Source organism: Lepisosteus oculatus, chromosome 15 (assembly GCF_040954835.1).
Source record: "Lepisosteus oculatus isolate fLepOcu1 chromosome 15, fLepOcu1.hap2, whole genome shotgun sequence".
Classification (NCBI taxonomy): Eukaryota; Metazoa; Chordata; class Actinopteri; order Semionotiformes; family Lepisosteidae; genus Lepisosteus; species Lepisosteus oculatus.
In genome coordinates this window covers 675,454-700,791 of record NC_090710.1, presented here as the reverse complement: position 1 = coordinate 700,791, position 25,338 = coordinate 675,454, and the positions used below count along the sequence as shown (strand labels likewise).

Genomic DNA, 25,338 nt, shown 5'->3' with positions numbered 1-25,338 from the left:
TGTTGAAATGTGCATATATTCATCCTCTGTTCTCATATTCTTTTTGCCAATTTATTTTAATATACTCTGATGATACTTTTTTCATGTCCTCTACTAATGTATACATTTGATATTTTCTTGTAATGCTTTTAATGATTGATAAGCAGCTATAAAAATATTAATCATTTTTATTCCATATTTTGTTTATATATAATATAAACATTATATATTGTGTTTCTGTGATGCTTGTTCCTGCAATGTATTGAAAAATTGAAAGAATACAAATTGGTGAAGTTACTCTTTCAGATAACATCTTAAATGAGTACAAGCCATCAATGCCTGACACATTGTCGCACATTATCAATCAACATTCAATTTCCTAATTCTTACCAGACCCAACTTTGCTTTAGAAATCAGGCCTTCCTTTGTCAGTGTGGGCAAGGGCTTTGTGAACTTCTTTTAGAGGACAAATGCAACTGTTTCAGACCAGTGTGGAACTGGCAGGTGTGAGCCTAGCCAGTGCCTGGATGGCAGACCTCCTGGGAAAGCTAAGGTTCCTGCTTGAAGTGGGGCCAGCAGGGAGCGCTCACCCTGAGGTCTGTGTGAGTCCTAATGCCCCTGTATAGTGTCTAGGAAACTGTACAATAACAAGGCGCTGTCCTTCGGATAATATGTAAAACCGACGCTGTGGTCATTAAAAACCCTAGGTCATTTCATGAAATGAGTAGAGGTTTAACTCCTGCGTCCTGGCTAAATTTTCCCATTGGCCTTCCCCAATCATGGGCTCCTAATAATACCCATCCATGAATTGGCATCATTACTCTGTTCTCCTCCCCACTGATATTTGATGTTTGATGAACATACAGCAACACTATGGCTGCCATCACATTATCCAGGTGGGTGCTGCAGATTGGTGGTGGTGGAGGGGAGTACCCATTAACTGTAAAGCAGCTTGAGTGGAGTGTCCAGAAAAGCCCTATATAAATGTAAGGAATTAGTATTATTAACTGTGTCTAAAGGCTTTGTTTAAATAAAAACTATGTATGTGTATTCCAAATTGGAGAATGATGGGGTGAAGCTGTGTCAATTCTAAGTAGCTTATTTTCCATCTGAAAGCTAGCTTTGCATCTTTCACATAGGGAATATAATAATTATTTTGGATATTTTTGAATAAAAGAACCCATGGAATTAATTCACCAGAATTCTCATTTTAATGTTAATAATGAGTAGTCAGGTGGAGTAGAAAAATAAAAGCAGAGAAAATTGGTGATTGTTTTTCTCTCTGTGATTATGGGTAAAGCTGAGTTTATGAAGATAATATGCTATTGCTTTAAATTTTTAGTTGCTGCAGTTTACGATGTAACCCTCAATTTCAAAGACAAGAAGAACCCCTCTCTATTAGGAATCCTACATGGAAAGACGTACGGGGCAGACATATGTGTCAGGTAGGAATTGCATTTCTTTAATTCGGTTGTGCTGGAACTAACCTTTTTTCTTCTTTTTTATGTGATTGAGTTGATTTACCCATCACCACAGGTTCTTTATAACCCATCAGCTCCAACAAATGTTTTACATTAATAATTAATGTGATGATTGATTGTCCACAGTCATTTTCATTTTTTACATACGTGCAGTATGTATGACTTATTGGCCAATCAAATAATTGGTGGATAATTAGTATTAGATTCAATAGATACTGCTTTGACAAAAACATTTCAGACAGGGAAATTAGTATGTCTCTTCAGAACCAGTGTGGTTCCCCACATTGAATCTCCTGATCGTTCTCTTCAGAACTAGAATACCCCACAATGAATCTCCTGAGAGTTATAGTATATTTAGAGCTGGAGCACCCCACACTGAATCCTAGAGTACCCCACATTGAATCTCCTGAGAGTCTTCATGAGAGCTATAGTACCCCACACTTAATTTCCCACGACTCATCTTTAAGAGTTATGCTACCCCTCACTGAATCCTAGAGTACACTACACTGAATTTCCTGCTGGGTTTTTTCAGAAATAGTGTATGCCACGATGAGTCTCCTGAGAGTTATCTTCATAGCTAGAGTTCCAATTTTTTTTGCTTTTTGCAGTCATTAGGCTTTATGCTTTTATCATAATCAGTATGACCAGTTTTAGAATATTACTAGGCTTTAATCTAATTGTAAACTGGCAAAAGTTTTACATTGACTTTATATTTATAGGCTGGACTTTGAGTTGGGAGTTTATACATCTGGTGGTAAAAAGAGCTAAGCAAGTTCTTATTGGTTTTAGTAAGTGTTTGATAATGGCTCTAATGGCTATGTAGCTTGTTCCATACTCCTGCAACCCTTTGTGCAAAGAAGTACTTCCTGTTTCTCAGTTTTAAATGCACTTTTACGTAGGTTTCTTTTGTGTCCTCTGGTTTGTGTTTTTCAGCTTGCGTACAGGCTGTGTGGTATCCTTAAAACTGTTTTCTTATTATACCTAGTTGCAAACTGGTGTTACAGTGTTGTCCATGGTTGTGGGATAAGTGTAGTTCAGTGGAAAAAAATCAAAACCAGATAGCTTTTAGAAGTTTAAGTAGGTAGCTGTGTCAGCATGCATAGGCTGCAAAGGACCAGGTAAAGATTTCTTCCACACTGAAACGAAAAGAGACACAACTTTTTGGCTGTGGAGCCTTTATCAGGTGTGGCCATGAGGACCATTCTGATCATTGTTTTCCTAAAAACGATTTCCTAATAATTTTCCTAATGAATAATGAATTAGATTATCCCATTCTGCTTAACATGGCTGGCCAATTTGTTCCAGACACCCACAATCTATGTTGATCTACACAAAGGTGTCCCTTCCTCTTTTCAGAACTATGTAATTGTGGAAGGAGGAACTTCTTCAGAGAGCAGGTCATGGTGAGAGTCAGAGCACTGATGCTGACAGTTCTCATCCAACTCAGCATTGTCATGTTAGAGTCCTTATTAATATTAAGATTAAGATCACTTTATTGGCCATATGCAATTTCTTGTATAAGGGAATTTGTCTTTTCGCATACCCCAACTTGCTCTCCATGAGACACACAGACAGGGAGAGAAGCATGGGGTCAAAGCACAGGGTCAGCCGTTTATACAGCACCCCTGGAGCAGTTGGGGCTAAAGGCCTTGCTCAGGGGCCCAATGGAGTAGGATTCCCCTGCCGGTCGCAGGATACAACCCAGCAACCTTTTAGCCACAGGTGCAGATTCTTAGCCACAGAGCCACAGCACTGCCACATAGGTATTCAGCCAATGCTATTACAGTAGGTTCCATGCAAGTAGAATTTAACATGCACACTTGGGTTTCAAAAACTTGGCCTGAAAACCTTATCTCCACAGCTTAGATTTTGACTAGTAAAACACCCATGGATCGTGTCTTCAGACTGACTGGTACCTTTGTTATTTTATGGCAGGAGGTTTCCTGTTGAAGATATTCCAGAGGATGAAAAGGAGAGCGCAAACTGGCTCCACAAACTTTATCAGGAAAAGGTAAAATTCCCATTCTTTTTATCTTTTCATCTTTTAATAAATTGAGTCATGGGACCACTTATATTGTAATTTTGTTTTACCACACACAGTATTATCTTATCCAAACAGTAGCCCTCTCATTTTCTTAACTGGCCTTTAAGAAATCAATGGATACTACATGTGAGTGGCAGGTTGGCTTAAGAGTCACATTGTATTTCCATTATATTAAACACTTAAAAAAACACCTGTTAATGGGGTGATAATTAGCCCAGTGTGAATCAGGTTTTAAACTGTGAATAAACCAAAGGATCCTTATACTTGTGTAGCTTAAGACAGCTGGCGAATACTGGTGCTCTTCATCTTAATTCACAGTTTAAAAATTATTTTTTTTTTAATTGTATTAAATTGTAAATGTAATCTGTGATAAGATATGAGGAAACTCACAGGAGTGGGCATCCAGCAGTTTTTGTTGCTAGTAGAATAATAATTGAATAATTGAATAATAATAATAATTCCTTACCCTTATATACAGATGCAGCCAATCAGAATACTCAAAGTGTAATGTGCCATACCGTGACAAGTGCCACGGTATGATGAAAAGTACCTTTTTTATTTTATTGAATTATCTGATACAGGAATGTACAGTACTACTCTGTAAAACTGCCAGGTGACACATTGAATCCTTGCTGTACTGTGTGTCAGCTCTGTCTGTTGCATATAGTAAATCTTATAGTAAAAAGTAACTGTGTATTATCTCCCATTAGTGCTTTCCTGCACTAATCGTATTGTACAGTAACACTTAACTGATGTTTTCATTGTTTTTAATTATGTACAGTATACATTATAATGTCATTTGTAATTGTGTGTAAATAATAATAAGAAAACATATTTTAATAATTATACCTCCTTATACTCATAGCGTTTTTATGGACACTCCACTCAAAGTGCTTTACAGATAATGGGGACTCCCCTCTACCACCACTAATGTGCAGCATCCACCTGGATGATGTGATGGTAGCCATAGTGTGCACTGTACACTCACCACACATCAGCTATCAGTGGGGAGGAGAGCAGAGTAATGAAGCCAATGGGGATTATTAGGAGGCCATGATAGGTAAAGATAATCGGGGGAACTTTGACCAGGACGCCGGGGTAACACCCCTACTCTTTTCGAGAAACAACTTGGAATTTTTACTGACCACAGTCAAGACCTCGGTTTTATGTCTCATCCGAACACATGCCTTTTGACAGTACACTCATACCCCGGTATCCGAACCTAATTTGTTCCCGATAATCTGTTCGAAAGGCGGGAGATCGTAAATTGAAAAGAAAAATTACTTATCTCTTATGGGGAACATTCCACCCTGTTTCGGCAAGTTAAATAAAAAAACACTCTAAACATATAATACCATATAGACCGTAATAGCAAGCTTGGTGAACAATGCAGTTCTACTCAAATAAGCCAACTATAGCTGTAAAATAATACATTTTGTATTCTTTCATAATAGATTGCTATCTAAGCGATCAGCTAGAACGATGTGCATATTGTTATTGACTATTACACTTAAGAATCTTTTTCTCTTCCTTAAAACCCCATAATGAACAGCAACAGCAACAAACATCTTTTTTTCACCTAGACTACGCCCCATGTTATCACTAACTGTGGCTGAAAAGCTAATCAACACATTTGTCTTCTCCTGAATTGACCTCTGTCTTGGCTCTTCTCGCTGGGATATCTAAATCTACATTGAACAAACTGCAGTATGTCCAAAATGTTTCAGCAGTCAAAATCCTGACCAGGTCTAGTGCAAGTGATCACGTTACTCCTATCGTGGAGTCCTTCCACTGGCTTCCTGTGAAATTCAGTGTGTGACTTTTAAATCCTCATGCTCACCTATAAGGCTCTGCATGGCTTGGCACCTCAGTAACTGTCGCTATTATCGCCCTACTCCCCACCTCACAACCTTCGCTCTTCAAATTCTGGTCTCCTTACTGTCCCCCAAGCCTGTCTACATTGTATGGGTGACAGGGTCTTCTCCTGTTATGCCCCTAAGCTCTGGAACTCTCTGCCCAAGGATATCAGAGAGTCACCTTCTCTAAACTCCTTCAAATACAGACTCAAAATCTTCTTTAGAAGAGCCTTTACTTAACTGGTTCCATTCTTTATCCCTCTGCTCTTACTTTTCTTAGTACCACCATCCACGTTCTCCTGTATTGTAATTGCAATCGTAAACAAAGGACTACTGCCTCACGGCATCCTTAACCACAATGCCTTGTACACGTGCAGAAACAAACACCTGTTCGGTGGTGCTAAATTCAAATGGTTCTCGTCCAAAATCGGTCACTTTTGAACTTCAAAGTTCACACTAGCGAAATTTCATTCTTATAACAAATTACAAGATACAAAATCTTCATGTTTGGATTAGCGAGAATGTGTCAACTGAACGTTCTCATACCAGGATGTGAGTGTATAGTTTCCTTCTCACTATACTGGGGCATTTGGACCAACAAAGACTGCAGGGTGAGCAGGGCAGGGGTGCAAGGGGGTGCTCACCCACTAACACCACTTCATTTTTTATTTTATATTTTGATTGCAAAACTATATTATATATAGTGGCTTTAAAAACATTTTTCAAATAAAATAAACACATTAAAAACAAAATAAATTAGCTGTGACTTGAAAAATGTACTTTACAATCAAAAATTGTGTTGGAGCTAATACTGTATAATTCAGCACTGTATAAATGTTTTTTTAGAGAACCCACATCGTAATGATTCTGACTAAATGTATTCAAATTCTAGTATTCAATTTTTTAGTGTGTCAGTAATTCCATCCTAGTTTTATTTCAGTGTTTTAAATTCATTTAAATTTGAAATGTGTGGTTTTACTTCCTCTGTAAGCAATAATAACATTGATCATTTTAATTATTTGCTGTACATACATAGTTATATAATTTCTATACTGTAAAACACTTCTTTGTAGTGTATTGGAAAACGCTACTTGTAGTTTCTATTTAACTCATCCACTTAGTATGATGGATTGGTAGTTCTGTGGTAGAATTCTTGCTTGCAGAAAGGGTTGATTCCAGTCAATATGTAAGCAGGACAAATACACCACCTGTTTTTCATTTGGAGATTACTGAAATGATACAATGCATGTGAATTACACTATACCAAGCTAAGTGCTTGACGTATTTAATTGAAAATGTTGATATGAGGGGTGGCTATGCACTGTAAGGAGAAGGATGTATATCTGTCAAACTCTTCACCGAACATAGTGAATTTACACAAGACATTAACATAACACTTTCACGGTGAAATAGTCACTTGTCGACTACTTTGGACAAAATCACCACTCCCAAAACCAAATAAAAATGTCAAGAAGGATTTGACAACATCAGAGAGAAGATGACCAAGGTGGAGAACATGCCGGTGGAAACTGTACAGTTGAGGCTAACCTTATCATAGATAAAGTAACAGCAAACATCACTGACATACAGTACTAGACTAAACTCACTGTTTTAAGAACCTGTCTCTGCTATATCCAGTAAAGTGGACATGATGATTAAAAGAGTAGATGAAGTGGAACAGTGAGTCTCAGAACTGAAACATGGTAGTGTGATGGTGGGTAGTAGAGTACAAATGGTTGAGGCAGACTTGTGCAGGATACAGGATCGTCTTAAGGACTTCGAAAATAAAAGCTGGTGGGAAAATTTAAGAATCCTGGGACTAAGAGAGAACATCGAAGGGAACAACCCAGTTGAGTTCTTTGAGAAAAGGATTCCAGAAACCCTTGGCATGAAAGTAAAGGGCGATACAATCAAACTGGAATATTGCCATCTCATGGGAATTCGACACAGATCTGGGGAAGGCACAATGAGGTGCTGATGTGACAACACAACTACTAAGAAAAGCAGAGAGTAATAGAAGCAGCCAGGGCCAAGAAATAAATCATTGTAGAGGAAAAAGAAAGGAGAAAACACTTCCATCTTCCAAGACTTCTTGGTAGAGGTGCAGAAAAAGAGGGCAGAAACTGCCGCGTTGAGGAGTTGGCTGCGCGATATTGGACTGAGGTATTCATTTCTGTACCCCGCAATCATTAAAATTTTTAAAGGCTCGGAGGGATCCGCTACTCTTTCCAATGTTAAAGAGGCAGAGAAGTTTCTTAAAACCATTCAACAGCAATCTTCCTTGTCTAAATAGTGAAACGTCCACTAATAAATGAGTGGCCTTGGATTTAGTTTGTGAATCTGATCAAGCAGAGAACTGAATCATCATGCCTGCACAGTGACTGAAATTTTTCTCTGACTTATTAAGTAATCAGTATTTTTGAGATATTGTTTTTATAAGGTAAGTGTAGAACATAAATGGTACTAGTTTTGCGTAAAAAATTGAAGACAAATTATTTTTGGCGAGGAGTAGACAGTTTTTTTCTTAGTGTAATAGTTGAACCCCCTATAATTGTGCATACTTATTACTGACTGTCGCAGTTGCATGGCTCGCAGAAACTTTTAGTTAATTTAGCAGAGAAGTTAAACAATTTTGTTCCTTTTCTTAGTTTGCAGACTGAGTCTAGTAACCTTGTTCTAATACTGTTCTTTTTTTCTCTTTCTTACCATTATTCATTATTCAGAAGATAAAGAGGTTCTTTTTTAAATATCCTGGTGACAAGTTGTATTTTGTTTTTTGTTTTTAAATAGTTAAAATAAAGTTAACTTTATTAATAGTGCAATACGCACATTAAGCAACATTCAACATAAATATACAACATACAAGTTACAACATTTACCACCAAGGTATGCATCTTGACTAACCAGAGAACCCCAGACTGCTGCCAGTATTCAAAAAGCATCGTGTTTATTAGAAGGATTAACCTGTCCCTCAGTCTCTAAGGGCCACACCTCTTCCAGGACAGGATGTTCCAACGCAGCACTTGTCAACATCTGGGTTTTCCAGCACTGGGATTTTCCGACCATCACAGCAGCCCTCCACACAGTACCACTCAGACGGCTCTGTGGAGCACATGAAGTAGATGTAGGATTAGGAGGAGCTGTCCAGGAACTAGAAGGTGTAGATGTGGAAGCTACTGTGGTGCTTGAGCAAAGGCAGCCTGGAGTGGATGTGCAGGGTGGAAGTGTGGCTGTAGCAGTCATCATACAGCAGCACCCAGGCAGCCTGACCAGAGCTGGGGAAGGCCATGCAGTAGTGCACCAGTAGCACCAGGTTAGGGTCTGGAGCGTTTAACAGTCGCACCTCCAGGTAGACTGGGACAGGCTGGTGGTACTGAGGGTAGAACCTGGAGTAGCTCTCATCTGTAGAGATCCAGAGCTGCACCCCAAACACTCCCTGAGCAGCATAACAGAGGGCAGGTAGGGGCTCTTCTCCTTAGTGACAAGTATTGTTACCTCATGTGTGTGGTCTCAAAGACAAGGCAAGATTATTTTCTTCAAAATGTTTGCATTGTGACCAAACAGCTGCTCTTTATTCGCTGTCTTGTAGCATTATACAGTGTTTTAGCCACCGTGTTAGTTAGAACTACAAAATCACCATGTATAGTATAAAGATATGTACTTGGAATGTGAAAGGGGCAAATAACGTAATGAAAAGAAACAAATTCTGAATGTCCTAAAATGAGATAAGATGCAAATAGCACTTTTACAGTAAACTCACTTGAATGATATGGAGCATAAAAAACTTAAAAGAGAATGTGTAGGTCAAATCTGCATTTCATCATCCTCCACCAAAAAGTGAGATGTCATTATTCTCATTCATAATAATCTCCCACTTACAAACTTCTCAAATTATGTGGATAATTGTGGAGGAGTCATTATAATTAAGGGATTACTCTATGGGGAAGAAGTGGTTATAGATATATGCCCCTATTGAACAAGATGAACAATTCTTTACTTATGTGTTTGAGCAACTCACTATTATGGACTGTAATAATGAAATCTTTGGGCGAGATTTCAGTTTTTCATTCTGTCCTAGGATAGCTAAGATGCCACCTGGTAATGTGCCATTGTCTAAAATCTCCAAGACCGTGACCAATTTATGTACCAAAATGGATGTAATTGATATATGGAGATTCTTCAACTCAACTTCTAAAGGCTTCACAATGTACTCCTCACAACACCAAACAGCTTCTCATATTGACCACATCCTTACATGACCCATTTAGTTACAGATGTAGATACTATATGAGTTCAGGCTGGTGTTACAATGAATATGATTTATCAAATTCATTCTTCAGTTTAATATGTCCCCAGTACCTAGTAGCCACTCTGGGGTTAAGGGATCATGAATGTAAAGTGAATATTTAACATACTATGATTTATCAAATTAATAAAAATGTCAATATAGTATACGTATTGTCTCAAATATTTTATTATTGGAGAACAGGTTTACTTGTTTAGGATTTTAATTATTAAAAATATATAATACATATAAGACATATACTGTATATAAGACATTGTGACTTTAAAAACACATTGTATTTAAAACTAGCATACTGTAAATACTTAAAAGAAGCCAGATTTAAAAAAATGTTTTAATAATCATTTAAATGAATTAGTTGAATACTATAACATACCTTACAGTAAGGTACATCAATAACCTGGTATCCTCCTACTATTCTTCTTGTCCTGTCATCAACTTTGGAGGGTTGTCCTGACTTCACATTGCTCCTTGGTACATCCAATGCCTTTGATATACTTTTATACCCCTCTCCTGATTGTTACCTTTCAACAATAAGATCCCGTAGATTTTTTGTCAGCTCCTTGCGGACTATGGCTATCCCAGTTGGATGCAGCCACGAAAATTTCAAGGAAATCCTACAGGAACAGGTGATTTCTATTTGGAGTTAATCAGAATCACTTTCATTGATGGCAGGTGTATGCTACTTACTTTTGGACATGATTTTGAATGTGATTATTTACCTCAGGACACAGCTACAGCCCCCATTATAAAAGGGTGTGCACTTATGCAACCAGGGTGTTGTAGGTTTTTTAATTTAGATTATATTTCCTAAAAAGTATCTATTTGTTTTTCTCTTTAATTTGTTGGTTGCAAGGTCACATTAAAGATGGAAAAATGTCTGACATGATTTATCTTGATTTCTGGCTTTAAATCACAAAAAACTGCAATTTCAATAAGGGTGTGTAGAGCTCTTATATCCACTGTAGATGCCTCCAGGAAGTGGCCCTGTGGGTTTTATGGGATTTAGAGTTCTTAACTTAATTAGTGACAGTACTGGGAATGTGTATTTGGTTCATGTTAGCTATAATACTGAAAATAACATGTTTTATTAAATTTCATCTCTACAGCTGACCTAGTGGTCATTTAATGTACAGTTAGTTTCATTTCCCATCACCCTCCAGACTGGCATCACAAAATTAAAAAAAAATGGTTGCAAACTGCTCCAAAGCTGTATAGCCAACTTTCCAGCATGAAGAGCTTTTGGTTTGTGCTTCTTCAGGCAAGAAGGAGAGTGCAAATAAAAAGAGTGCAGTTTCTCCCCACTGCAAGGAGACAAAACTAAAAATTTAGATTTGAAATGTTATCATTGAAAAATGTATTAAGTTTTGTGGTCCTAATATTATTTTAATAAAACACCTCCAAATTGCTTTCTCAGTCTGTCTGGGGAACAGAACAGAGCTGAAATTACCATGAATGTGAATATATAAACATACTGAAAACCCCCCAGACTTCTATTAAGTATTAAACTCTTAAATAAGACCTACAGAGGCCAAATAAGAGATAAGCTGCCTTCTTAATAAATGCAATACAATCTGCAATTAAATCTCTCTCTCTCTGCAAACCTGGATGCCACAAAACAAATGGGAACCTATCTCTCTATTCAAAAATGCACTCTAAGCGGGAAAGACATTTATAACTGAAATAACTTTTACCCAGTAACCTTGTCCTTTTGTTTTTCTCCTTCCTGAGGTTTTAATGTGATCTTTATTTTATATGGTGTGTTTCTGTACTGCAATTTGACAATCATTAACCTATGACTTAATTAACTAGGTACACCAAAGTAGACTTTGCAGCTGTTTTTGAGTTTCAGGAGACTTGGTTTCTGGGGAATTGGACACCACATCTCAGCAAACTTCCAGCTTTGAAGCTGGAAGTGTTTACTCTTCCAGGTGCCACACACTTTAAACACTTAAAAACTCCATGCTAGTCACCTAAAGCTGTAACAATGTAGTATACATTATTTATTATATTTTATTATTAGAGAATGTCCTTATTATGCCTACAGGACAATTTGTTAAAAGTACAACTTTTGTATTGGTTGGGATCAAATCCAGACCCTATTGCATGAAAAAGAAAGAATTTTACCACCGAGCCACCAATTTGCCTTATGTTTCATTTTCCATTACAACAGTGACTGATGCAGAAAATATTTGTAAAGAAGGTACATTGTTGTGAACTTAAAGTGATCTTAAAGAAGAACAGTAATAAACAGATTAAGTGAAATAATTATTTCACTAACATCTAACTCACCAAATGTGCCACCTATCAATCTTCTTCAGCCAGTGAAAAGTTAAATTACAGGTAGGTGTGACAAATAATATTGCAGAGTGCTGTGGTGAGACTTTTGCCATGCATTGGTTGCATCAGCAGCGCTTTTCAGGACAGCACACTCGAAGCGCTTCACAGGTAATGGAGACTCCCCCCTGATACCACCAATGTGTAGCACCCAACTGGATGATGCAACAGCAGTGAAAATGCACACAGAACACTCACCACCCATCAGCTATTGAAGGGAGGAGAACAGAGTAATTAAGCCAATTCATAGATTGGAATTATTAACAGGCCATAATTGGTAAGGGCCAGTGGGATATATGGCTAGGACACCAGAGTAACACCCCTAACCTTTTCAAGAAATTGTGAAGTGAATTTTCAAGTGAAGAGAAGATCTCTGAGGTCGCTTTGTGCTATCTGCCTGCAGGACGCGCTACAGGATCACTATCAGAAAGAGGGCACTTTCCCTGGCCCCCAGATCAAGCCCCCCCGGAGGCCCTGGACTCTTCTCAACTTCCTCTTCTGGGCCACAGTCCTGCTGTCTCCTCTCATTAACTTTGCCATTGGAGTGGCTGTCAGTGGCTCCCCTCTTCTCATTATTGGATTCATCCTTTTTATTGGAATAGGTATTTAAACTTGTGTTTTTTTCATTTTACAGTAAGTCTGTAAATCAGTATTGCAAAAATGATGCAATCAAAGAAGAAAAACACTATAAGAAAGAGTAGTACTGGGACTTGCAATCTTATGGTAATGAATGTGATTACAGATATTTTACCAGTGAAAGTATTATGATTGGGTGTGTGAGGGTGGAGATAAAGTATTTTGGTACCACAATATAAAAAAAAAGCCTTTTTCTGATATAAAAGTTATCTCCACACACCTAGTCATCACTCACTGAAAAGGCACATACAAAAATTAACCTTTTTTCTATTCTTTCTTCAGCATGCTTTGCTGTGAGACGGCTCATAGGAGTGACAGAGATCGAAAAGGGCTCCAGCTATGGCAACCAGGAAGTCAAGAAGAAGAATTAGAGCACTTAGAAATTAAATTAAATGTTCTTTTTTATTCATTTAGAGGGAAAGGTATGGAGAAAATAGTTAATAAATAGTGCTAAGAATAATACAATTAATTGTGATACTGATGGAAGGGGGTCTACAGCTGTTAAAAAAAAATCAGTTGGAAGAAATCTGAAAGTTCATTGCAGATACAACTTGAAGGGAAGGTGGTTGGAAACTCCATGCAAGGCACAGCAGTTAACTAAGCATTGTATTCTACTTCTGTCTCAGTAAAACATTTTTTAAAAAACATATATAGGGTACTATTTTCGGTTCTGATCCAGAATGTTTCTGTGGAAAAACAGATTAGTTCTGTTGCTGTCCGTATGGTGATGTGGATCAACCATAGAAGCAGCCCATTCTTTCTGTCATAAACTTTCAGGCTCAAAATCTGCAGAACACTATCTGAAACTAATTAATTTAGTGTAGTTTTGTTTAGTGTTCTTCAAAATAAGCTGGCAATGTACTAAAGGAGCATGGTTGCTTTCATTCCTGAAATTTGCTATACTGCAAGGATCTTACTTGATTCTTGAGAACAAGTTAGTATTAAGGTTATATTAGCCCCCATTACTGTTTAATTTTAATGTTTTTTTGTGTTGTGTTAACATTAGACTGCTTCTTGAGCATCTCTTCCTCTTTAGTTGTTTCAAGTCATTCTTCATATTGATATGTCTCATCAAGTGAAAGTGTGAGTCCACTTACCAATTCCCTGTTCCCTTGTAAACTCTGGAAATGTTACAAATAGAAGTTAGGCAAAGAGATTGTAGTTTTGCTGAATTTGGTAATATTCTTAGTCTTGGTTCTTTATTAATGAAACACAAGACTGGTTATTCCACAACAGCCTGAGGAAATTGAGTAAACACATATCTCTTTTGAATATAATAGTTGATGGGAAAATGCAATTATTTACATGACTGTTCATTTCACTCCTTACTGTAATTCTGCAGTTAACCTCCCCCTGTAGACTTGGGTGAAATGTTACTCCAGGACCAGCATTTTGTGAAATATTTGTAGAAAGGTTTAATTGAGCACTGAAGAAGAGTGAAATATATAATATATTCTATAATCACAGGTGTTATCTATCATGCTATCAGGTTAAATCCATTTTTTAGCAGAATCCCTACATGTGGCCATTCAGTCCCTACAACTGAAGCCAACTGGTCCCTCCACAATCATGTTCTGATTTGAGTATTTTTTATGATGTGCTTTCTTTTAAGATACAGTTGCTAATTAATTTGTCCAGGAGGTGACTGATGGGATCTGTTGATTTCATGATGTGATTTTTGCAGGATGTTAAGCTGTATTGCACTGTTCTTGCCTGTGGCTGAAAAATGGTCTGAATGAGTCATACAGAATGTATGAATGTGTTGGTAGGATCCAAAATCACAAGTTCATATTGTCTGTAAAAAACAGAAATGTGAAATGAATAACTCTTTGTTTAGGAAGGGGTTATATAGTCATAACTGAAAGTTTGTGAACCCTTCAAGGTATTCATTATTTTATATATTATAGAGCTATTATATGAACCTGAACTCTTAATAAATATATCAAATGAATATCCTAAATAAAAACTTCCCACACATAAAAAGGGATTTGAACTCATAGATTATTAGACTGATATTTAACAAATCACCAGATATTCTTGTGTGCAAAAGTAAATTTCAGTCAGTAACCTCCTTTAGTAGCAATAACAGTTGCTTCCTATAATAAATTATCAGTCTCTGACATCTTGCTGGAGGGATTTTTTCCCACTCCTCTTTACAAAACTCCACCAGCTCTGTAAGGTTTGAAGGATGTCTTGCATGAACAGCCCTCTTCAGGTCCTGCCACAGCAGTTCAATAGGATTCAGGTCAGGGCTTTGGCTTGGCCATTCCAGAACACGGAACCTCTTCTTCCTAAGCCAGTCTTTAGTGGACTTGAATGTTTAGGATCATTGTCTTGTTGAAACATCCACTTTGTGCCCAGCTTACGTTTTCTAACTGATGGCCTGACATTCTTCTCAAGAATTCCTTGATATTTCTCAGAATTCATGATTCCCTCAGTGATGTCATGTTCCCCAGTGCCAGAGTAAGAAAAGCAGCCTCATACAAGGACACTCCCACCACCATGCTTGACAGGAAGGATAAGGTTTTGTCGGTGGTAGGCTGTATTGGCTCTTCGTCAAACATGGGCCCTCTTGTTATGTCCACATATGGTTCAATTTTGGACTCATCTGTCCAGAGAACATACTTCCAGAACTCAACAAGCTTGTTCAGGTGGTCTCTGGCAAACTTCAGACAGGCAGCTTTGTTATTTTTTAACAGAAGAGGCTTCTTCCTGGGGACCCTTCCATAGATGGCATTTCTGTTTAGGGCTCTTCTTATTGTTGATCTATGCACCACTACTCCAGAAGCAGCTAGGGAGGCTTGTAGCTCTCTGGATGTTATTATAGGATTACCTCTTACCTCTTTTATTATTCTCCTTGTGGTCCTGGGTGAAAATTTAGGTAGACGTCCACTTCTTAGCAGGGTTGCCATTGTTTTAAATGCCCTCCACTTGTATACTATTTGCCCAACAGAGGATTTATGGAGTCTGAATCTTTTTGAAACGGCTATATAACCTTGTCCAGATTGATGAGCCTCTACTACTTTTTTCCTAAGTTCTGCTGAAATTTCCTTAGCTTGTGGCATGATTCTAGACTCGTAGGAAGAGAACTGACCTGCTTTCTTGCAGCTATTTATGTTTGCTCCTCCCTAACACATCATTTCAGATGTTCAATTTCTTTGGTTATCTCGGTTAATTGGTTAACACTCTGTCATTGACCCATCTGATCCTCCTTTACCTTGAAGTAAGTCATAAAACTAAGGGTTCACTTATTTGTGTGCCTGCACAATTTGTGTATACTGTGTTAATAACTGTGTTATTTTTGCTGCTTGGACATTTTCTTTCTAAACACTCAAATTGGTGAATAATTATACTTCATTTCAATTAAGAAGTGACAAATTCTGATTAAATATGCATTTTGTGGTAAAAAAAAACAAACAAAAAAATCTCAAATTATGTAATGGGTTCACAAACTTTCAAGCATGACTAGGTCTAGACTTTCTTGAAAGCAGCCAGAGTGATCTATCATGGAGTGGAACTCTATGCAGTTCCAGCTCCACAAACATCCTGTGCTATGGACTATAAGATGGTGCTTAGAGGCAAATGGTGTAATTACTGTAGATTTGTTAACAGCCCCAGATGTGAGATTGTGTGCTGGTTATTATCCTTCAGCTTGATCAGCTGGGATCTCATAAAATAGAAGAAAAATATTAATTATTTTTAAATAAGAGGGAAATCGAAGATAAAAATATTATTAGTAGATTGTGTTTGCCAGAATCTTTATAGGAGTTCTTAATATGGGGATAATGAGCAAAGTAAAGGCCATTCCCTCATTTCAAACAAAGCTCTGAACTGGAGATTGTTCCAGTCTGCCTCATGAATTCTGAGCTCTGGCACTCTTAAATAAAAAATCTTTAATAATAATTTAGTTTCATCTGAGAAACCAGTGTAACTGACAGCTTTTAATGCTGTTCTTCAGCAAGCTAAAGCAAATTTTATATTTGCTTCAATAAAAAGTCCCTTTCCTTTCTGAATTTGGATTTGTATTTGTTCCTTCTCTATGTGTTTGGAATCTGTTTCCCAAAGTAGGGGCTGACACCATTTCGTTGTCTTGATGTCTTTTTTACCTGTCCCATTGTTGTTTTCATCCTGATGAAAAAAGGTGATTTTTTTCCCTCCTTGACCAAGAGCAAAATGAATTTTGGATTTGGAAACAGTGTTCCTTTATAATGCCCTTTTCATGAGCACACAGTGATGTTAATAATGTTTTTATCTTATCATTAACTTAACTGCTTTCTCTGTAGTTTGTTTATATTGGAGTCAGGGTATCTATAATTCAAGATGAAAAAGCATTTTAAAATATTTAAAATAGACCTTGCTGTCTATTATGAAGTCAAATTATGAATAATCCTAGAAAAGTCAAAGTAGGCAAACTATTGCTTGTTTAGTTTTATCTGTCATTTCCAAACTGTCTGTCCTACTTTTCTGTCTACGTCTCTGTGGAGAATTTTGCGTCTGTTGTGGAACTGTGGTTTTAGTTTCTAATTATTTTCATCTAAGATGTGCTTGCCAAAATGAGTAACCTGCATCTCTAATAAATTAATGTGCAAGCCTTATAGATTGTCTTGGGAGGTTCTAATAAACCAGGGCACTGATAGCACTGATCTCACATTACTGTTTTGTTGGTGATTTCCAGTTGAAAGAAATTCTCAGCAGTACAGAACACCATGGGTGCTTTTGGTTTTTGAATAGATACAGTGTTGTGAAACACTGTTTTTTAGAACATGAATAAAACAACTGGAAAACAGTATACAGTAGGTTAATAAGAACATAAAGTAGTAAATAACTCCCACAGTTTGTTTACATGTATAATTTCATACACTGGTGATTCATTGTAATTCAAATCATCAACAAAGGAACTGTCATTCTACATTTTTGGTGGGGTACACTACAATTGTATTTATTCCTATACAGTAAATGGGACAGTAGGCTATTGTTCATCAGGCTGCTTTTAATTTAAGCAGCTAGCTGACTGGTGAGCTGATTTCCCCTTTGCCTCTAAACTTTATCATCAGTGTAGTGGAACTCACTAGCTTTCTAGTGTATGGTTCACCTCATGCACTTTATACTTGGATATTTGCATTTTGACTGTCTTGTGTTTTTAAGGATTGGATGAGACTTTTGTTTGGTTAAAAGAAGGGCATTGCACTCCAACTAAGAGATCAGTGCACTGAATAGAACTAGTGTCAGAGCACAGTTGTGTTTAATATATAAAACTAATACTGTGAATATGTGAAGAAACTGGCTAGGTAGCTAGTAGTTATACATTTTTGTAGATATTTTTCTTTACTACAGTTGGTTGTGTTTTCACTCTCAATAATATGGTCTTATTGATATTAGAATATCAACTCATAGCTGTGTGTTTTCAGGGTAATGTGCAACTGAACTGATAGGGGGAGAAACTGAGGTACATAGAAGAAATATTAACACATAAATACTGCATATCTGGCAGACTATTAAAAAAAATGTGTTAGGAGATTTATTATGGATAACATCCAGGCAGTGAACCAAAACAAAAAACAAAGTACAGTACAGAAAAGAGTGGAAAATGCAAGTTAAGAGTAGGTATGGTGAAATTTTACTATTGTTACAATTGTTGTACCACACAAATGATTTTCACATTACAAACAGGATCAAATGAAAGTCTAAGGAAGTGCAAGCAGATCTGTTCCAGATCATAAGGACGTGTGTTATAAAGCTAGAAAGAATTTAATCTTTTTATTCTTCCTTAATAGTGTCTACAGAATGTATCTCTAGTTTTGTTTATATTTTTAAAGATAATAAATAAGTTGATCCCAAATCTTTTTTGGATTCTTTTGCTGTTATTGCTGTTTTTTTAACCTAGGGAATTAATAATATAAAGGTGAACTACCTGCTTGGCTGTTGAGGATGACACTGCAAATTGAGCTTGAAACCATAATAGAATTATGTGCATAAGTGAGCTCTCATTGACCCATGGCTTGCTCACATCAGATAAATTTGTTCTTTGTCCTACTTTTGCAATCCTGTGAACTTGAAGTGAACCCTGTGAATGTCCTTGAAGTGTCTGATTTTATATTGGCAGCTCTTTGTGGGATTCAGGGGTGTACATGAATCATGTCTGTGCAGGTTTGCAGTATCCCTTGGTGCTGCATGAACTGAACTGTTTTGTAGACCTCCTCCTTAAGGCAATTATTCTGTTTCTTATAGTAGATGTTAGCCTCCCTGGAAAGGTTTGTGCCAGAGTCCAGGAAAGCAGACTGTGCCCAATAGCTGAGCCTTCGATACAGGAGGAACAATGTTGATTCCGTTCTATTCCTGGATCATTAGACCAACTCTTTGTTCTTACAAGGGTATTTAAGGGGGTTATGAGAGTTTGCCGCCCCTGCCTAGATGTTTTGTGGACATGGAGAAGGTTTAAACTGTGTACCCCAGTGTATCTTGTGGAAGAGTATGGTATTTTGGTGCCGCTGGTGCATGCTATCCAGCCCCTGTATTTGTGGATCGAGAATTGTATCTGCATGCTCGGCATTAAATTGACTCTTCTGTTCGTAATTGTCGTTGACACAATATCAAGGCACAGCCAAGGTTTGGGGTGTACTTAGTTTGGGAACCTGAGGGTTATATCTCTGCTGTTTTCAGATGATAATAATAATAATAATAATAATAATAATAATAATAATAATAATAATAATAATAATAATAATAATAATACTTGCTAACACTTATATAGTGCTTTTCTGGACACTCCACTCAAAGCGCTTTACAGGTAATGGGGACTCCCTTCCACCACCACCAATGTGCAGCATCCACCTAGATGATGCAACGGCAGCCATAGTGCGCCAGAACTCTCACCACACATCAGCTATCAGTGGGGAGGAGAGCAGAGTAATGAAGCCAATTCATAGATGGGGATTATTAGGAGGCCATGATTGGGAAGGGCCAATGGGAAATTTGGCCAGGATGCCAGGGTTACACCCTACTCTTTTCGAGAAACACCCTGGGATTTTTAATGACCACAGTGAGTCAGGACCTCGATTTTACTTCTCAGCACCTGTTTACAGTATAGCGTCCCTGTCACTATACTGGGGAATAAGGACCCACATGGACCGCAGGGTGAGTGCCCCCTGCTGGCCCCACTAACACCTCTTCCAGCAGCAACCTTAGTTTTTCCCAGGTGGTCTCCCATCCCGGGTGGTGTCTTTGCCTCAGAACAGCTGTGAGAAGCAATATCTAGCTCAGTAGCTGACAAAACTAATTAAATGTTAAATATATTATGTGTTGTATGTTCAATAATACTGCAATTCAGATTGGAAAGGGTCAGATTAATGCAGGTCTTCTTATGAAATATATTTTTGGAGCTCTCCACATTGTTGAGAAAAAGGTGATGGGCTATGAGATCCAGAAGGTACCAGTTTGAACTAGTCTCATGATTAACTGAGTGTTAATAGAATTTCCCAAGCAGCCTAAAATTCTGCAGGTGATGGAGCTGGGATTAGCAGACCACGGACAAACTTCTTGGGTACCTGCGGGGCTGTTGTTAGTGATGGAGGTGCCACAATGTGATGCTAAACTGTCTGTATGATGCTGTGGAGCTTGTTATGTTTTAAAAGATGAATGGCCTAATGGGTGAACGAGTCACAGAGAAGCCTGTTTGCTCTTCCACATACTCCCTGTGTGAGTAGAGGGGTAATCACAATTTGCAATTCCAAATAGATTGGGTATATAATTAAAATATTTGGTGATTCCAAATTTTAAAACAATACCATTTATATCATGTTTTGACCAAAACCCATGTAGATACAGAGCAGAATGCAGAATGATGTTACACTAAAATGTAACACAACAAAGAAGGAACTTGTTAAAGGCACAAAGGGGTATATTGATCTGTCCTTCAGAGATTTATAAAGTATACTCTGTTTTTTTTCCTTTTCTTAATTTACAAAAGTGTAAATGAACTAGGTGTTGCTGTGGAAAGGCTGGAGAAATCTGAGGTAAAAGATTTCCTGATCTTGGGCAAGAATAAAACCTAAATCTGTTTTCCATACTAAGCTTTCATAATGTTTCATATTTATTTTGTTTTTAATCACTCAGAGCATTCATATTTCCTCTGCTGCTAAAACAGAATATAACTACAACCATTCTGTGATATTTTAATTGCCTCTGTGAGAGTTTACCGTTGCACACTGGAGTCTTCTTAGTTAAAAGCACTAGCATGGCCTTCAGTATGTGTCATCTGTTTTCCCTCAAGTTTCTTTGTAACCTTCTGTTAAATAAATGTGAGTCACGTTAAAATTAAATAATGGCATTACTATGGAGATTTTGTTACTTTTTTAACTAAAATAAAGTCCTCATAGAAATTTAACATAAAGAACAAAAGCTGACTTTTCTGGTTTTAGTGTTTGGTAAATGCCTGGTCTGTGAAGATTTCCCAGTCTTTCTCTGTTGCTTTGTTTCCTTTATGCAAAGAGATCTTTTGCAGCCTGTTAAACCAATTAGTCATTGCTGTGATTAATATACAAATCATGCACACTGTACCTTGAAATCTTTGAGTAATGGTTAGACATTCTAACACAGTGCTGAACAAGTTTATAGTTTTGTTTACAAATGTCAAAGAGTAATATGATTTCTTATCCAATATTAATTCTTGTTAATAATTGGTTAGATAAGAGAAAAGAAATGTAAGAGCAAATAATTTTAATCAAACGTACTTTTAAGAAATACCAGTTGTATTAACTGTTGATTGTTTTACACAACTGATAAATCTGCATTTTAAATATATTACTGTAGTTATTTTTAAGTATAGATTATGTTGGGAAGTGTAATCAAACTTAAGAAGAAACAAATATATAACAAATAAATGTTCCCCACTTTGTCTTCCCTTTAATTTGCTTTTTTTTTTTACTTTTAAGATATAACTCTTGTCTCAGAGATGGACAAGAGGTTCAGTGTTCACAGTTCTGCCTTGTACCTTGCACATTCTAGGAAAGGCTTAGCACTGAAAATATTTGATGGGTTGAGGAAACAAAATCTGTTATAAGAAATCACTTGGTGTGCTTGCTTGGCAATACAAAAAGAATATATTGATTAATTTAAATACTTAATAGTTTAGATTTTTTCCTACATTTTAAAATGTTTTATCATTGACTGTTTCAAGATCAAATGGCTGCACTATAGAAAAGTTAGTTACTAACATTAAAAAACTGACCCTGTTTATTATCTAAAGAAAATATTTGTGGATCTCACAGAGGAAGAGTAGTTGAGAGCAGTGTTGTCTTTAGCAGTAAAATACACAATTGTAATTATCCAGCAAGATTTTCTTATGTATATCTTTTAAACTTGCAAACTAGGAAAACCATGTTTTGAAAGTGAAAGGGTATTTAAACTGACATCCTTTCTCCATAGGGTACATTAGGACAGTTTGACTTATGTGTTAAACTGTCATTTACCACTGATGTGAAAAAGCTAAGTGGTTAGTAGGCAGGTAGGTTGTCCTATTCAGTTTCAGTGTCCTAAAGAGTTCTAATATTTTGTATGACAGAGTGATGTATTGTTAAATCCTTATGACTGAAGTTCTACATTTTTATTGTTAAATTACCCACTCAGATTTGGAATTCAGCATTTGAAGAGCTCTAATATTTCTTCATGTTTCTGAAAGTCCTATAGCTAAGCAGTGATTGCTTTCACAGAACAGTGAACAGGAATAAAGTTATTCTGATTTACACAGTTGAACACCACAGCATAGCAGAACAAACCAGCCCAGACTTCTTAAACAGTGGATCAACTTGCAGTGTCACAGGAAAACTCAATAACTTTATCTGGTGCCACTGGCTTAAATCACAAAATGAATGCATACAATATTAGACCTACAGAGCATAGAAGTCAAACAATAATGACTATTTTGTTTCTAAAATTTTACAAATTAAGCATTTCAGCAGTTATGGTATGTACAGTATTTTCATATATTATGTCAATAAGATACAATAAGTCCCCTGGTATAAAAACACAGGAGCAACTAAGATTTCTTCAGATGCAAGTAATGTTTTATAATATTTGGTACAATTCTATGTTGCATCTTTCATTCTCCATCACTGCACCAAATAATGTTTTATTTGTTGAAACATTAGATTCCTTTATTTTTCCACAAAAATAACCTTTACTGATAATGATTCAGGAGAACCAAGCTATCTTACATGACACAGTGATATGATATAATATTTAAGTTACTCAATCTCTGGTTACCACATGGTCAAAGAGTGATACACATTAAAAGTAAAATTATTTTCCTTAGTTGTATAAATGTGTGTTTTATTCATTATGAGGTTAAAGGCTACAATCATGATCTGTACCCTTAAGTGTCATAATTATAATATGAGCAGAATCCCCTGGGTCACAGAGTAATACACTGTAATCTGACTGATGGACCATTTTCCTTCTCGCCTCAAAACATGTTTATAAATGAATGGCTGGGTGAAATCTGAATGGTTGGCATATTTATAATCTTATCTTAGACAGGTAAAGCCAGATTAAATTGTGTAAACAAAACCATTTAGATGAAATGCAGACCTTCTGATCAACCAGTAGAAGGTAGAAGGGATTTAACATCTTCATATTGACCTGTATGAAACCTGGTCATATAGGTCAATTATCCATTATACAAATAAGAATCTCCTTAGTCTGATTCAGCTAAAGACTGTATGAATGTGTAAATTCATGTCTATTCCTACCTAGATAAAAACAAAACATAATGCCTCCTGTACAGTTGTAAACAATAAATAAAACCTGGTCACCTAGGCTGTTACTTTTATTGCATGTTATTATGCAGTATTGCACACTAACAGAGTCAAAAAAGACTTTCAGGGATTCATTTCTAAGTAGATGCACAATTGTTCATCTGGCCTGTGGAACACAGGCATTGTATTTGCATTTGAATCTCAATAAAGACATCTTGAATAGATTAAATATGCCTCTTTTTCTTTGTTTAGTCAGGAGTTACATCTTGAATTAATCACATTTTTAAAATTTATTTCATGAGAAAACATTCAATGCTGTAATCATGAATACATAATAAAATAAGAATATTGTAAAGTGATTATTATCAGACATAAGAATAATTCTTTGCTTTTTTATAGCATTTTTCATCACAAAGGAACTCATTTTACATGGGAAAGGACCCGCTTGATCCACAACTGAAGTACACCCCTTGAAAAGTTGTGTGTTTTTCAACATATTTGCAAATATGGCTATTTGATCTTCAATTCAACAATATTGATAAATAAAGGTGATCTAATTTAACAAGTAACAATGAAAAATATTATTTGCAATCATTTATTCAACTCAGACTATTCAAGTCAGAAATGCAATTGTCTGCTCTTGGAAAAAATTAGTACATCCCCTAGCTTCAATAGTTAGTTTTGCCCCCTTCTTGTAGTCGTTTCTTGTAATTGTCTATTAGTCTCCTACATCGACTTGGAGACATTTTTGCCCACTTATCCTTACATAACTTCCTCAACTGTGTGATGTATGAGGGCTTTCTTGCATGTACTGCCCACTTCAAGTCCCCCCAAGCACTTCTATGGGGTTAAAATCTGGGCTTTGACTTGTCCATTCCATAACCTTCCATTTCTTCTTTTTGAGCCATTCTTTTGTGGATTTTCTTGAGTGTTTAGAGTCATTGTCTCGTTGCAAGGTCCACTTACGGTTCAGCTTCAGCTTTTTGACAGATGGCCTCACATTCTCCTCAGGTACTCTCTGGTACAATGTGGAATTCCTGGTTGACTATGATGGCAAGCTGACCAGGCCCTGAGGCAGAAAAGCAGCCCCAAACCATAATGCTTCCACCACCAGGCTTTACAGTTGGAATGAGGTTCTTTTGGTTAAAGGCAGTTTTTGGTTTTCGCCTAACATAACGTCTGGCAAATAGCTCTACCTTTGTCTCATCTGTCCAGAGCATTGTTCCAATAGTCGTGATCTTCACTTAGGTGATGTCTGTCAAATGTTTTTCTTCTATGTTAGTGCTTCTTCCTTCCTGACCTCGCATGTAGGGCAAAGTTTTGCAGTCTCTTTTGGATGGTTGACTCATGCACTTTGACATTAACTGAGGCAAGACTTGCCTGTAAATCCTTTGATGTTATCCTGGGGTTCTTGGAGACTTCCTGCAGCATCTTTCGGTCAGCTCTTGGGCTGAATTTGATGGGAAAACCTGGCCTGGATAGATTGCCAGTGGTTTGACATTTTCTCCATTTGTAGATGATCTTTCGGACAGTGGCTACAAATTGCTTCAAAATGGCTTTAAAACCCTTCCCAGACTCATAGGCATAAACTTTCTAAACTTTGATTAAAAGGGAATATAATATGGAATCGCGTATCTAAAGAAATTAATAACAATATTAATTTAAGGTTTTAGTTATATGTATTTATATACTGTAGCTAGTAGTATTACTGTAATCCACCTTCTTTGTCAACATGTTTTATTACACTATATTAATGTTTTTTTGTATATATATTATAACATATTCAATGTTAAGTTATATTAATAATTAAATAAAAACGTGAATACTGTCAACTGTTCAACCGATTCAATTCAAAACACTTTATTCAGTGGGGCAATTTAACAGATGCCTCAAGCCTGAAAATGAAATCATATATATTATATAAGAATCGAGAATAACAAAGCAGTATTAA

The 25,338-nt window shown here is 36.7% G+C and overlaps 1 protein-coding gene across 12 annotated transcripts in view; it reads left to right on the top strand.

The window, feature by feature from the left end:
* The window catches only part of agpat3 (1-acylglycerol-3-phosphate O-acyltransferase 3), an 89,957-nt gene extending 66,341 nt beyond the window's left edge, over positions 1-23,616 (top strand). For all 12 annotated transcript variants that reach the window (XM_015363578.2, XM_006638958.3, XM_015363577.2 and 9 more), the window contains 4 exons: positions 1,322-1,424; positions 3,396-3,471; positions 12,404-12,602; positions 12,919-23,616. In XM_015363578.2, the coding sequence (XP_015219064.2) occupies positions 1,322-1,424; positions 3,396-3,471; positions 12,404-12,602; positions 12,919-13,007 (467 nt within the window). In that variant the 3' untranslated portion in view covers positions 13,008-23,616. The remainder of the gene's footprint in view (positions 1-1,321; positions 1,425-3,395; positions 3,472-12,403; positions 12,603-12,918) is intronic.
* The last annotated feature ends 1,722 nt before the right edge of the window (positions 23,617-25,338 follow it).